At 44.3% G+C, this 15183-nt stretch overlaps 1 protein-coding gene across 1 annotated transcript in view; it reads right to left on the minus strand.

Annotated features, from left to right (window-relative positions):
- Positions 1-460: 460 nt before the first annotated feature.
- CPVL (carboxypeptidase vitellogenic like) overlaps positions 461-15183 on the minus strand; it is a 103043-nt gene continuing 88320 nt past the window's right edge. Inside the window, exon 13 of the mRNA XM_081102797.1 lies at positions 461-926. Coding sequence (XP_080958923.1) covers positions 822-926 — 105 coding nt within the window. The 3' untranslated portion in view covers positions 461-821. The remainder of the gene's footprint in view (positions 927-15183) is intronic.

Here is a 15183-nt window from a genome sequence, read left to right on the forward strand (position 1 = left end):
GATGCCAGATTATCTCAATTTTTTCTTTTTGGTATTTCAACAATTATACAAAATTAGGTCATTGTTTGTTTGCCTAACAGACATACAGACTTTACCAACCAAATTAGAAATGGCTCATAACTAATGTGGCTGGCCTGCTGGTAAACGTGTACACTTCAAACAAATCAACAAATTAAAGAGAAAAAAAGGAAAGGCAAAGATTCAGTATGACCTCTAAGATCCTGTGCTTATCAGTTGGTACATCATTACTTTGATATCTGAGATTTCCGTTTCAAGGAATTCCAAGCTACCTTTCATGCTAAGACTTTCTACATTCCAGAATCTCTTCCCCACCACTGTTTTAATTTCACCTGTTCCTTTGGGGTAATAATTCAGCTACTCTTATCCAATAATATTCACCAAACCCCTGCATATGTGTGATCTGAGGAAACACTATTATTTATAGAACAAGATGTTGTTACAGCTCTATTCATTTATTGTACTTTTAACATACTCTTAGGAGAAATTAAAAATTCCTTTTCAAGGTCCCAACATCCCATTTATCCATATGTATCTGAATCAGTGCCTCAGAATCCATTCTTTCCACCTTTTAAGTTCAAAGATGTAATTCGCACTCATCCACGGCATTTCCTGAAAGTTAATTTTGTAATGAAACATAACAGAACCTCACTTATCATTTCAAGGGTAATTTTTATTGATGAGAAACATTTTGCAGGTAGAAAAAGATAGTTTTCTTATTTGTATGACATTTTCCATTTTGAAAATTTTCTTATTAAAGATTCCAACCCTTGACATACTCTTTGAGAAAAGCAGCTTATCCATCAATAAGGATCCCACCCTTTATCAAAAATGAATCGATTGATCATGTCGAAAGATCTCAGAGGCTGGTCATAGGGTAAAATGTGTCCTCCGCCTCGAACAATGACCTGAAAGGAGAAAAAGAAAGAAAAATTGAAATATTGAGAAATGCATATTCTAAATAAATGAAAAGTTTGATTTAGACTGAAGTATTCTGAAAGCCTATATGAACATAGAACATGTTCTAGAAATCCATGCCTTGGGCTATGCCAATGTCTTGCTTTTGACAGCTTCAATAATAGGTACTTTAAGGTGGGAAAGTTTTGAAGTTGTGTAGTTATTTAACTTTACACAAAGTTGGGTTCATCATTACCTTGCATAAAACTGGAAAATTTCTCCTTGTCTTTCTCCACTTGGGAGGGAGCTAAGAGCTGTCCGCTCTCCCCGACCCTCTGCTGTGCTATCATTCTTACCTGGTTAGGCCCTGTCTTGGGGCGACACACCCAGGTCAGCTCTGTCTGCAACTGGGGAGAAATGTACCCAATTCCACCCTTCAATGATCTGGTCCGCTTGACCCTCACACTGAGCTGCACCTTCCCATTAGCCTTTACCATTAATAAAGGGGACGTTGTCATTATCCAAAAAAAGTAAAGAAAAAAGCCTTGCCGTCTGAAATTGTAAAAGGCCGTTTTTTTGAGCAGCATAGAGTTAGAACATTCTTCTCTCCCTTGATTATGAAATTTTTTTTAAACATACAGCAAATTTGAAAGATTTCCACAGGCACCATTTAGATTCTCTCATTAACACCCACGTTACTCGTTTTCTCGCATAAGGAAACCACTATTTGTGTATGAATCCACCTTATTTGTTTAAAATATATTTCTTTATTGATTTCAGAGAGGAAGGGAGAAGGAGAGAGAGATAGAAACATCAATGATGAGAGAGAATTATTGATCGGCTGCTTCCTGCACACCCCTACTGGGGATAGAGCCCGCAACCCAGGTATATGCCCTTGGCCGGAATCGAACCTGGGACCCCTCAGTCCGCAGGCTGACACTCTATCCACTGAGCCAAGCCGGCTAGGGCTCCACCTTACTTTTTGACACATTTCAAAGTCAAGTGGAGGTATCAGTACACTTTCTCCCAAGTTGTGTGCAATATAAACACACAATAGCATGCACTAGCCTTAAGTGTAGACTCACCACGTTTGGATAGCAATGGACACCTGTAAGCCCTCTCAGGGTGTAAAAAACATTCTTAAAACATCTAGTTGAGGTGAACTCAGACCCACACATGGACCCACAAAGGATCCACCCTTGTGCTAGGCTCCCCACTGGCAAAAGGGGGACCAGTTTCTGCACTCGAAAGCCTTGAGGTTCAGCAAATGTCCCAAAGAGAGGACAGGGAGGCCTTCATGATTCAAGCCCCAACAGGAAAGGGCTGACATTGAGTGTCAGGAGGCCACATGCAGGAGAGACCGGCCTGGCCTGTGCTGTCCTATGGCACATGGAGAACACAGGGTTAGCAGTGGACGGAGGGAGTGAACACACGCAGCACCAGCATCACATTAGTAACTTCTAGCTGCTGAATCACACCCAGAAATTAAAACTCACTTTGACAAGGCCCTTCCAAAGAGGCTGGGCCCATTTTACCTGCTCCAGCCTGGCAGGAACTGAGGCAGAAAAAGTACACATATATTACATAGTGCATTTATGATATGAACCCCCCACCCACCACCTACACGCACCCTTGCTGTGAGGCAAGAGGGATCAATGTGGCTGGATGGATTATACTTTGCAGCTCTGCAAGCTGTGCACCTACAAATGATGAGAGAGCATTCACACCAGCATTCACACCAGCTCAGTCAAGGTGGCTGAGCTACTTGGAGCTATTAGGTGGCTTGTCCGATCCACACAATTGCAAGTGAGAGAATTAGCTAGAACCCTGGCTTCTGATGCAAACACCAGTGTTTTAAATCAAATCATTGTACTGATACCATAATTCCTTACTCTTGGGCCAAACTTTACAGCTTAGTCACAGAACATTTCACCCACTTCTCAACAGCCCGCTGCGGCAGGTGAGGGAAGGAGACCACCACTCCAGACAGGAGATTGCACCTGCTCCTCCTATGCAATTGGAAACACCTGCTTTGTGTTACACTCCATCGGGGGCCCGCTGTGCCCTGCTGCAGCGACAGCGAGCGGGGCTCACCTATCATGTGTGTTCAGGCTTGCGTCTGGAAACCCACCATGCCCCACTCGTCACAGACGGAAAGTAAATAGATGTGTGACAAGGGCCCCTGCAGATGACTCTAAAGGAAAACTCTCGCTGCCTCCACACTCTCAGGGTACAATTCTCTTCCTGTACATTCCCCTCCAAATCTCTGGCCTTGGCAGGAATCCGATGAGGGATTTTTATGCAACTTCAGCTCAGCAGAGGACACTTAATGAAGTCATGTTTGTGACAAAACCCAGCTGCTTCAACTGGAAATGAGTTTGGCAGCCGTGGTCCAGAACAGCAATAAACCGACTACCCCAGAGCTAAGGTCCTCCTCTGTCCAGGGCCAGCCTGCAGCCAATGGGGACAGCACAGTGTGGTAAGGCCAGGGCTCGGGGGAGTGAGGGCATAGGAACGTGACTCCAGGCACGACAAGCTGTGACTTTGGCCAAATAACTGAACCCCTCTAAGCCTCAGTTTCTTTGTAGGACAGGGAAAGAAGTATCACCACTGGGGACAGCTGTGAACTGTGTGAGAAATTAATGGAATCATGCCCAAGGGACACTGAGCACGCTGTGTGGCCTGGGGAGATACTCAGGAAATATTAGTCACTGTCGTTATTCTCCTAACAACTATCCTTATTCAAAATGCAGCATCGAAATGCTTGTATCAGCTACCCTCGAATATTGTCTTCCCATGTTAACATCAACAATCTTGGTTGAAGGAAGTTGTTTAAAACTTGAACGTGCATAAAAACACCTGAGTTGGTTGAGTGGACTCCTGGGCCCTGCCCGTCGAGGGTCCAGTTCTGAAGGGCGGGGGCAAGGCCTAAGTATGTGCATCTCCAACAATTCCAAGGGAATGCTGATGCTGTTGGTCCAGAGACTCCTCCGTGAGAACTACTATTTAGAAGAACCGTGTCTATCCTGTGACAGATCAGGCAATTCTCTATGTACTTCGTGGGGGACTACAAACAGAAATTTGTTTAACACCTACGCATGACCTCACCTTATTTCTTCCTGATGGTGTGCACTCCTGGTACTAACAGACACACACCCACACAGTCACACACACACACACACACACACACACACACACAGTCACACACACCATGTTCATGATAATCATGTGGTCAGGAAGGGACGACACAGCTGGGTATTATAATTCTTATTCTCAGAGACCTGCCTGACCCCAGTCCAATGCTGAGCTGCCACGTGGAATGACCAAACACCATTAAAAAAAGGGTGTCGTTAAGATGGGAAAGGAAAGCAGGAACAAAGGCTTTTTCACTCGCCACAGGTCCTCAAAGGATGCTCTCCAGCAGACTCACAGCCAGCATGCTGCCGATGTCAGCCTCAGGAACAAATGTATGCGTGCTGACAAATAGCCCCTCTGTTGTTTTCCGCCACGCTGTTCCCACTCACAGATCGAGGGCACAGGCCACGCCACAGTCTTTAAGGTGTGCAACCAGATGTGACAAGGCTGCGATCACCTGTTTAAATGTGACAAGATTAATCTCAGGGCTCCCTGGATGGAAATGGCCTCATCACCAGAAACTGTATGTCTGGGCTGTTTCCACACTGGAGCCAAAACCGCCGGACTCATGTGTTCCAGATGTTCCAGGGGTCACAAACATGTCATGGATTTTAAAAGGGTTCTATAAAACACGTTAAAACCTCAATTCACTTTGTGTTTTAGAAAACTGTACAATTCTGCCTGGAACTAGAAACATGGACTCGGCAGTAAAGGATTTCCCAGTCATGCCTTTTTAGGGGACAAAATATAGAGGGGAATTCCCAGTGGGCGCGTGGATGTGGATGGCCGGGGCGTGCATGGGAGTCTTGGAGGAAACAGATCACTGGACAGATTGTGGAGAGTGGGTGAGGGGTGGGCAGCATCGCAGACAGAGGAAACTGTGTGTGTGTGAGCATTGGGGCATAAAACTCATGGCACGTGCCCATGCCTTAACCTGCCAATTGGGGCCCGGGAAAACAGAGGGAGGGTGAACAGGTAACCCTGAGAGACATGCTGCTGAGATGCATCGACCTTATCTGATAGGATGTGTGTGTGTTAAAATAAAATGTGTGACATAAAAGGAAATGACGCTTCTAAGCATTTCACAGTGAACAAGTCAGTAGCAGTTAGTGCGTTCACAATGCTGTGCAGCCGTCACCACTATCTAGCTGCAGAATGTTTTCATCACAAAGGCCCCATTACCATTAGCCATCGCTCCCTCTCCCCTCTCCCTGCCAGGACCCGACAGTCACTGCTCAGCTTTCTGCCTCTATGGGTTTACTCTCCCAGAGGGTGATATAGGGTCCAGGTGGGGAAATGCTCAGATTTGCATTATAGAAAGATGACTGAGCATGGGCTGAGGAATGAAATGATACTGGGGCAAGTGAGGCGACTAGCTGTTCAGGTGAGCAGTGATGTAGGTTCACAGCACAGGCGATGAGAAGGGGAAGGAAAAGAGGGATGTTGGGGTGGAAGCAGGGAAATTAGTGATTAATTATATATAAAGCTGAAGTGAAAGCAGCCCCCCCAAGCCACACACACATGCTCCCCACTGCAGGCTTTTTCACAAAAAATGTTGACATGGACCAAGACAGAAGAAAAGAAGCCCCTGGGAGATGCAGGCTGGGGAGGCAGGCGACGGGATAGATTTATAGTTCTTTTTTTTTTTAATATATTTTATTGATTTTTTACAGAGAGGAAGGGAGAGAGATAGTCAGAAACATCGATGAGAGAGAAACATCGACCAGCCGCCTCCTGCACATCCCCCACCGGGGATGTGCCCGCAACCCAGGTACATGCCCTTGACCGGAATCAAACCTGGGACCTTTCAGTCCGCAGGCCGATGCTCTATCCACTGAGCCAAACCGGTTTCGGGAGATTTATAGTTCTTATGTGTAACGATGGAATGATGGAGACACAAGAGAACCTTGTTTGTTATGGCTTCTGACTTACACTAAATTCTTTTGCTATTTTTTATTCCATTGCATATTTATGAAATCTTATTTGTTAGCTTTCAGAAACTACCCATATGTAGAAGTAAAATAAATATGCACTCAAATAAAAAATATACTAAAATGTAAAGGTACTTGGGAAGGAGAATTAAAAACAAGCCAAAGCTTGTTAGCAGCCACCTGTCAACAAAAAATGAGGCAAGTCACTTAAAAAAAAATACACAAAAAACAAAGCAGAAATCAAGGCTCACAGTTACTCCCATGACACCCAGGGTTAACTCCTGAGATTTACAACTCTACACCGCTAATGTAGCAAGTGATCATTAAATAGGAGAGGGAGGCTGCTTTCGCTCACTTACATGTGGCCCTTGCAGTGGCAGACACTCTTAGAGTAGTCAGTAGTTACGTTTGGTATTGCTTTAAAGTTCCCAAAGGCCTCCCAGAGGCACCGTCTTGCTTAATCAGTTGCAACAATATTGTAATTTAGGATTTCCACTTCTGCCTATGTCACAATAGCGTGTGTCACACCAACCCACCCCAGAAGAGCATGCCTGCTGGTGAAGACCATAAGCTCAGGGTCCAGCAGTCTGGGTTTAAGCCCAGCTCTATGACTTTGGCCAGGGACTTAACTGCCTCTACTTTCTCATCTGTAAAATGAAGTTAAAATATGGGTGACCAGTTGTCCCAGTTTGGCTAGGGTTGAGGGGCTTCTGGAAACACAGATGTCTCAGTGCTAAAAACTGCAAAGTGCCAGGCAAGCCAGGATGGTTGGTCATTCTAAGGATATTTAATCTGCTGTGGGGATTCAAAGAGAGAATGCATATAGAATGCCACATGGCATTCAGCCCACAGATACGGATTAAGCTTGAATCACGTGCCATATAGACAAATAATAAGCACTCAAGCAGTGGTCATCATACTACTATTGACTGACTTTTTATGGTCAAAGGAATAGTTTTCCTTTCAAGAGTGAAGGAAGAGCATATGTTACAACTAGAGGCCTGGTGCACGAAATCTGTGCATGGGTAGGGTCCCTAGGCCCTATCAGGTTCCCCACCTCTTTGCCTCCCTGCCTCCTCCTTCCCTCACTCCCTCAGCACCCTGCTGCTGCTGGTTGCCTGCCATGTTCCACACTGCCCCTGGTGGTCAGCGCATGTCATAGCGAGCAATTGAACTCCCTTTCTCCCAGTCGAACTCCCAAGGGAACATTTTGCGTATTAGCCTTTTATATAGAGAGATAGTAATAACTACAAAATGCATTACTATACTTTTCAGAAAGAAAGGATTATAAGAAATTTTTCAGGAGGGGCATATTTCTCTTCCAGGCTTCTTTCATTTCCATGCAATGAATCCCTCCTTCCCGTGGGCAAGGTCCCAGTGACAGTAAGAAAGCAGCTTGAACACGAGCTCCAGCTTCTGTCAATAGACTCGACTTAACTACTGAGAGTGAGTTTTAGCCCTAAGGCTGCCAACACCAGGATCTGCCCCATTCTTTCCCTCCACCCCCTTCCGCCACATTCAATGCCAAACACCCTCTTCTCTCCACACAGAAATGTCAAGCGAGCAAGACCTTACTTGTCTTAGCAGAATGAGAGAAAGCTGTTCTGTCTTTTTTCCCTTTTAAGAACCCACTTAACAACAAAAGGATTTGATGCAATTAAAAAGTAATAGAAACTCCACTTCCTCCATGTCCAGTTTTATATTTGACAGCCACGAGAGGATAAAAAGCACAATCCAGGTCATTAATGACCCTTCCTCAGTATCTGGCTTTACGATCTGCATTTGTTGTTTTTCTTTGAGGACAGACTGAGTGGGAGGAGAGGGCAGAGGGGCAGCAGGGAATGCTCTAACCGGCAGTGTCCTGAGGACCGAGAGCCTGACTCACTCGCCACTTCTGGGGAACATGGATGCCAGCGCGAGGCAGCCTGCTAATACTGTGTCTCTCGCAAACATTGCAGACTGGTTTTACAGCGGAGGGCTGGGCTCTTGCCCCTGTGCACATCGCTGCCCCGCTCCACATCCAGGACGTCACTTTGGTAGCTTGAGCCCCGCCGTGGTGGGAGTATTCCCACCAAGGAAATTGACAACCACTACAGATCGGCATCTCTCCTCCCTCCCCACCCCGTTCACCCTCAGGCCACTGGTTCTCTGATGTTTTGGCTCTACTGGGGAAAGATGAAATATTTCGGCATTCTTCCTCTTTCTCAAAATCAATCAAAGAAACATCCACCCAAATGGGTAAATTAATGACCCTTCCTCAGTATCTACCTTTACAATCTGCATTCATAGGCCGAAGTGTCTCTCACACCTTGGCTCAGGAAATCAGACGGGCCGGTTGCAAATACCCGCAGGAAGGTGAGAAGGCCCTGTCGCCTGTGTCCAACCCTGCGCCCCCCCTTAGTTCCAGTGAAATTGGCAAGAGTCATGTTAAAGCCACACCACCGGGTTCACGGAACCTCCGCTGGTGTCAGAGCTCTTGAGACCCTCCAGAGCGGGTCTGTTTGGGACAACTGACCAGACAGGGCTTCTAGGTTTAACTGTGTTCCTGACCCCCCAGCCTAAGGGGACCCCAGACCTGAAAATGTCCCCAGGTTCCAGGAATTTCAGATACAGAATATGCCAAAGGGCACAGCATTTTCTTGATGCCATTACTGGTACTTGAAAGAAAACAAGGTACACCATTTTTACTACCAAAGCAAGTCCAGGGGACAATGGGACAGTCTTAACATAACTTTATTTTGTTTCGTTCCCCTGTCCATTTCTCTACCTGACTCCACCCTCCACTTTGTTAACTCTCTGGCTCTGTTTAACATCCCCACAAGCGATTTCGTGACTCTGGCTACACTTCCTTAAATTAAACAACAGAAAAAGGTCACTGTTTAAAAAGCAAATCCAGTGCCTTCTTTGTTCCTCAAATAGTATTAATTTTTAAAACCCATCCTCCATGTGTGGATAATACTTTAGATGTGAAATTTCTTCGTATTTATTCACTTCCTATAATGAAATGGTTCTCTGTGAAATTTCAATAGAGTATTAAAAACCACTCAACAGTTAAGAGAAGATTATGCATCATTGCCTAGCAGCTATACCTCAGTAAATAGATCTGCTATCCAATTTATGTTTTAAATAATACAATAAATTAATTAGCTCCCTGAGAATTAGCTAAGTGCATATTTGGGTAGCTTAATTTAGAAGCATTCTTTTTATGCTAATAAGTCCTCTCTATTGCAAAAGAATCACATAAACCAAGAGGACTCTTGGCAAATAATCAGAGTAAAATTAGGAGTTGCTATTGTTTATTATTTCCTTTGTTTTCAGGAAGCAAGCTGTGTCCTTTTTTAAGGAAAGGAAAATAAATCAAATAGCAAGGATTCAATATTTTAAAAGGAGATGACACTGCAGTCAGCCCCTGAGATAATGAAGCTTTTACACCACCTTCCATAAATTGGTTTCCCAGGATGCTCCCCCCCTCCCCCTATGTCACACGGAAAGGAAATAGTCTTCAGCTGACATCAGCAGTGCATCCTTTGGCTCAGAGCGGATTGTTTTGAACTATTCATTATCTCCTCATGTCTAGTCTGTTTCCTAGAAGACATTGTGGTGTGTACAATTGGGGAGTGACAATAGCATTCCTTGAGAATTGTAGTACACACACACACACACACACACACACACACACACAGACACACACTGGGAACCATGCCAGGTCCCCGGAGAGTCAAGGCCAGTGGGAGCTCAGAGGCCTTGTTATCAATACACCAGAATGGCCAAAGGCCGCTCTGGGCATGTACCTAAGCGGGATGTTCAAGGACTCTGAGCCTGGGATTCCTAATCAGGCCAAGATACCATGAGCGGGTGCAAGGATGCACGGTACACTGTGCCCTTCAGTAGCCAATATGATTGATATAACTATTGGCACCAAGCCTTCTTTGTCTAAATAGTGTAAAAGTAGGTAACTGGCCGGCTAGTTAGCTGGAGCAGGCTGGAGTCAGCTGAGGATGGAGTGAGAAGAAGTCTGCTAGAGAGAGCAGCTGGGCAGGAGAGACAGGGGAAGCTACTGAGCCGGAGAGCTCAGGTACCGCTACGATGTGAGGCAGTGAGTCCAGGAGGCAGCGTGCGGCTGCTCAGATAATAGCTGTGGGTACAGAGGCTGATGCTGCTTTATGGGGAAGATGTTTTCCAGCTGGTGTCCGGCTGCCTGCCTCTATGGACTTTGCTGTGAGGACTGTTCTTGTCTGATGGCTATATGGCCACTGGCTTCAGCAATAAAGACTCATTCTTATACACCCACAACCTCTCATGGCTTCTCCGTCTAAGACCCAGGGTCCTAGGAGGGCCAGGCCCAGGCAGAGGGGCTGGGACCCAACACCTGCTGTCCAGTGAGCAGAGGATAAAGGAGGAACTTGGACTAAGTTTCCAAGAGTTAGTACAGTGGGCAAGGTTCAAGCGGGAACCAGCCCTGGCGTAGTCGGATGGGAGAACTGAGAAGAATACGTGGGCTCAGAGATACTCACAGCCACTCAGAGCGCGTGCAGGGCTCTTGCTACTGGCTCTGACACACACACACACACACACACACACACACACACACACACACGAGAAGGGTGTAGGCATGCGGCAGGGGCCAGTTTGATTTTAATTCTAATTCACTGAACATTTACTGAGTGCCAGGATCTGTGCTAAGGGCTTGCTCCCAACAGAAAGCGTACATCATTCCTGTCCTCAAGGAGCTCAGTGTGGAACAGGGGAGGAAGGTGACTACAGAGATAAAAGTAACCCCAGTGCGGTCCTGCAATGGGAAAGTGACCCAGAGAGGACAGGGAGGCATTCTAGGAGGGGGGCTTCCTACAGGTGATGCTGCAGCTTAGCTTTGAACGGCACATGGAGGCTTCCAGGCAGTCGAGGAGAAAGGGCCTTATGAGGAAGAGGGAAGGCATCCCATGGGAACTGCTGGCTGACGAAACAGCAGGGGGAGTTTGGAAAATTATAAGGTGTTTTGTTTTCTTTCTCAAAATTCTAATTGGGAAAAAGGGAGAGTGAGTGGTCAGGTTGGGGAAGGAAGCTGAGGCCAGACCAACCATCATCACTGTTCCAGTAAAGAGCTTGGACTCGATTCTGCAGGTAGCAGAGTCAGTGAGAGGTTTGAAACGAGGGAAAACACAACCAGACTTGCCTTTCGGAAAAAGCGCAGAGAGGAGGGGAGATTGGAGAGGAGGGAGACTAGTTAAGAACAGCTATGGAGGCCCTTGTAAAAGGCAAAACATTCAAACAACAACATAAAACACATATTTAGAGAGTTGTTCAACAGCAACTCTTAAAACTTCTGCCTTTTCTTAAAACACCACAGGGAGAAACTATTTTATTTTAGAATTTATAATGTGGGGTAGCCATCATTTTTTTCTAGTGTCTCCAAAATGCTGTATAAAATCAGTGTTTTTCTTGTTAAGTAATTCTGTGTGGTTTCTGTGTTGAACACTGGGAAATGAATCAAGCCATGGCAATGAGAAGGCTATTGGAAGGCAGATGTGAGAAATGCTAGCTAAGGGACTAGGTGAGTAATATTTGCCAATTACAATTTTTCTTAATTTTCTGGTAAGACTCATAGCAAAGCAACTTCTAAATAACTTCCCTTCCTTGTTGTTTTAATGGAAAAATAATGGAAGTGAGGGGCCTCGTGCTGTGTCGGAAAAATATTCAGGTCCTCCCAGACAGTCTGGGGCTTGCCTGCAAATCCACGATGTGAGTTGAAATCTGTCTATTTTATCTAGTTGCTTCTTATACTGAGCCACTGTGGGCGAGTGGATGTAAAACGATGCCAAAAGAATACATTTCTGATTTTTTTTTTTTGAGCTGGATATTTTGGTAGCCAACCTCAGCTCAGGACATCCTGAATGAAAAATGCTTCTGCAAAACCAAAGCAGCACCAACACTTAGACATGCCATGTTCCCTGCACCCTGTCACTGTGCGTGGATGCTGGTCTCAGTCTGATGGTAGCCAGAGAAGAAGATGGGAAAGACAGCAAGAGAAGAAGAAGGCAAACCATGAGTGTTAGACATGGGAAGAACATCAATCCCCTCTTCAACTGAAGCCCTAGGGAAAGACTAGAGACAAGTCCAAGATTTGATGATAACAGTGTAATAACTAGAATTCTTACACATTACTGGCAAGAATACATCAATTTAGAAAACAAGTTGGCATTATCTTATGCAGTTGAAGATGCTTGAATCCTGTAAACTCATCAATTCCACCTCTAGGCAATATTCTTACAGAAACTCTTACACGCAGGGCACAAGGAGACATGTGCAAGAATGTTCACAGCAGCAAAATTTGTAATTGCAGAAAACTGGGAACAACCCAAATGTCCAGTAGCAATGGAATGGACAGAGAATATAAGCATGCAATAGAATGTTATGCAGCGATGAAAAAGGATGAGGCGCAACTGCACATATCAACATGGGGGAATCTCACAAAGCATTGCATAGCAAAAGTATGTTATTGCAAAATACGTACAGAGCAATCGCTTCCTCTAAGATTAAACATGAAAAGTAAAATATTGTTTATGGAGATATGTCTATTTATGGAGATGCATATCTATAGTAAAACTATTAATTTTTAAAAAGGGGAAAAGGATGGTGAAAACAAAATCTAGGACAGTGAGGACAGGGGATGGGATTGGGGAGGGCAAACTCACGATAATGTTGCATTTCTTAAACCAGCTGGCTAAGTCTAAGGGTGTTCATTTACCACTGTCTGTTTACTTTTACACAAATATTATACATATTCTTTGGCTATTATTCAATTTTTAATTTAAGAAAAGAAAAGCCACCTACTGATGCTGCCAACTCACAAAAAATAAATCTTTAAGAAATTTAACATGTTCTCTGCTCTGCTATTTTCTTCTGCCCAACCCAGAGATGAGGAGATGGGCCGTCAGTCTAAAAACTAAACGGGAGGAGATAGACAAGCAACTGAATAGAAACAAAGGCAACCATGGGAAGTCCCCTTCTGGAAAGCAGCTCTAAGGAGACAGAGCTGCTGCCAGAACCTAAACCTCGGGACTCCGGTTGCTGCATAAAAAAATAAATGTTAGGAACAAAAACAAACACCCACATCTCCATGCTGGACAGCAGAAGAGCAAGTTGCCAAATATTTTACTGTATTTTTTTCTGGATTGTTTTTTCCTCTCTAATCTAAACTCCATATTCCTCCTCTTCTCTGTTTCCATATGTTAGAAGCTAAGTCCAGGTGGAAAAACAAAAACAAAAAGGCTGGGTGCTCCATTTATTGTCAACAGGGATGGTTCAGATTATTGTTCAACTAGAAGGAACTCAGTGCCTTAGAAACATCTCATTACGTGATGCAGCCACTTCTATGTACTATCATTAGACTGCCCTGGAGCAAAATGCAGAATCCCTCACAGCCCTCTCTCTTTCTTCCATTTCTCAGCAAGAGTTTCCTTATTACAGTGAAGCTGAAACTGGATACAATTACAGTAGGGCCAGACCTTTCTGATAAATAATATTTAGCCCATTTCATCATCTGAGCCTTTAAAACCCAGTATCTATTAAGGACGCTCTTAGGGGAAGAGCTGCTTGCTCTGTGAAAACAGATTAATGCTGGACATCAATAAAGGCTGTAGGAATAAATATTACATGCTTACTAGCTGCCAGGTAGAGTGTCAAGTAATGTATAAGCATTCTTTCAGTTAATCCTAATAATCCTTCTGTGAGAGAGGTAGGTGTTAATATTATCCCAACCTCACAGATGAGGAATCTCTTGGAGAGCTTAAGTAATTTTCCGAAGGTCACACAACTAGTAAGTGGTATAACAAGGAGGGAAACCAGGCCTGACATAGTATCTAGCCCTAATCCCTATACTACAAGGTCACTGAAGTATGGTGATAGTAGAAGTAGAGTTGCCATTGAAATACATTAGAAATAAAATTCAAGTCTACTTGATAGCTAAGCTCATAACTTCTCTATCTGAAGTCACCAAAGGTCGTTTGCAGTTTGGTTTGGTGAGGGTCTATAAATTATTTTTAACAATTCAAATAGTCTAATTTAAATGTCATATATATAGTGTAATATGTATAATATATAAATATCTATCTATATAAAAGCCTAAGTGACCATTTAACCATTTGACCAGTAGCTATGATGCACACTGACCACCAGGGGGGAGACACTCAATGCACAGGCATGGAAACATGGAACAGAGGGATGAATCTCAGAGGGAAGGGGGGGTGGGGAAGAGATTAACCAAAGATCTTATATGCATACTAGAGGCCCAGTGTACGAATTTGTGCACTGGTGGGGGGGTCCCTCGGCCTGGCCTGTGGGGATCAGGCCAAAACTGGCAGTCTGACATCCCCCGAGGGTCCCAGATTGCGAGAGGGTGCAGGCCAGGCCGAGGGGCCCCACCTGTGCACAAATTCGTGCACTGGGCCTCTAGTATATAATAAAATAGATCACACATGAAGCCATTTCATTGAAATTATCAATCTAATAAACAAATTTGTGATATATTAATATACATATTTCTATATGAACACATTCAATAAGAACTACCAATGGGTCTGATAACTACTATAATTTTAAAGTAGCAATGGCCATAAACATTGTTTCAAGGTATTTGCAACAGCATATGTATTTGATATGGAAATACTTCTGCTTTCTATTGGTGACAAAGTCAAAGGCACTGCCAATGCCGCTGTGGTTTGTTGCCTACACTCATAATGGCAGGAAATGCTAAATTTTAAAATTCATAATGGAAGGAAATGCTGTTTTGGTTAGAGGTTAGTACAAATAAAGCTGCAATTTTTTTCCCCCATCTGAGTTCACTGACCCCTTGAATCCTAAGCACAGGCCTGAACCCAGGTTAAGAACCCTTCTTCAATAACCTGACGATCACCTCCTGGAAGTGCTAAGCTTATTCCTGATAAGGCTGCAGTCTAATCGATGCATTTGAATTCTTGCTTTGACATAGAATTAGTTGTATCCGTCCATTATAGCATGTGACCAATAATTAACATCCAGGAACAAAGAATAAGGACGTAATATCCAGGAACACGTTCACTGTGACTGGTGGACCACATGTTGCTGAGAACCCCTGCGGATGGTGTTTACAGTAGACCATGCTTGATCGAATGGTGTCTGTGTTGGACAGGAACACGCATACATTGCTACCTAAACACACTGCATG

The sequence above is a fragment of the Myotis nattereri genome (genome assembly GCF_964212035.1).
Source record: "Myotis nattereri genome assembly, chromosome: 11".
In the NCBI taxonomy this organism is placed as follows: Eukaryota; Metazoa; Chordata; class Mammalia; order Chiroptera; family Vespertilionidae; genus Myotis; species Myotis nattereri.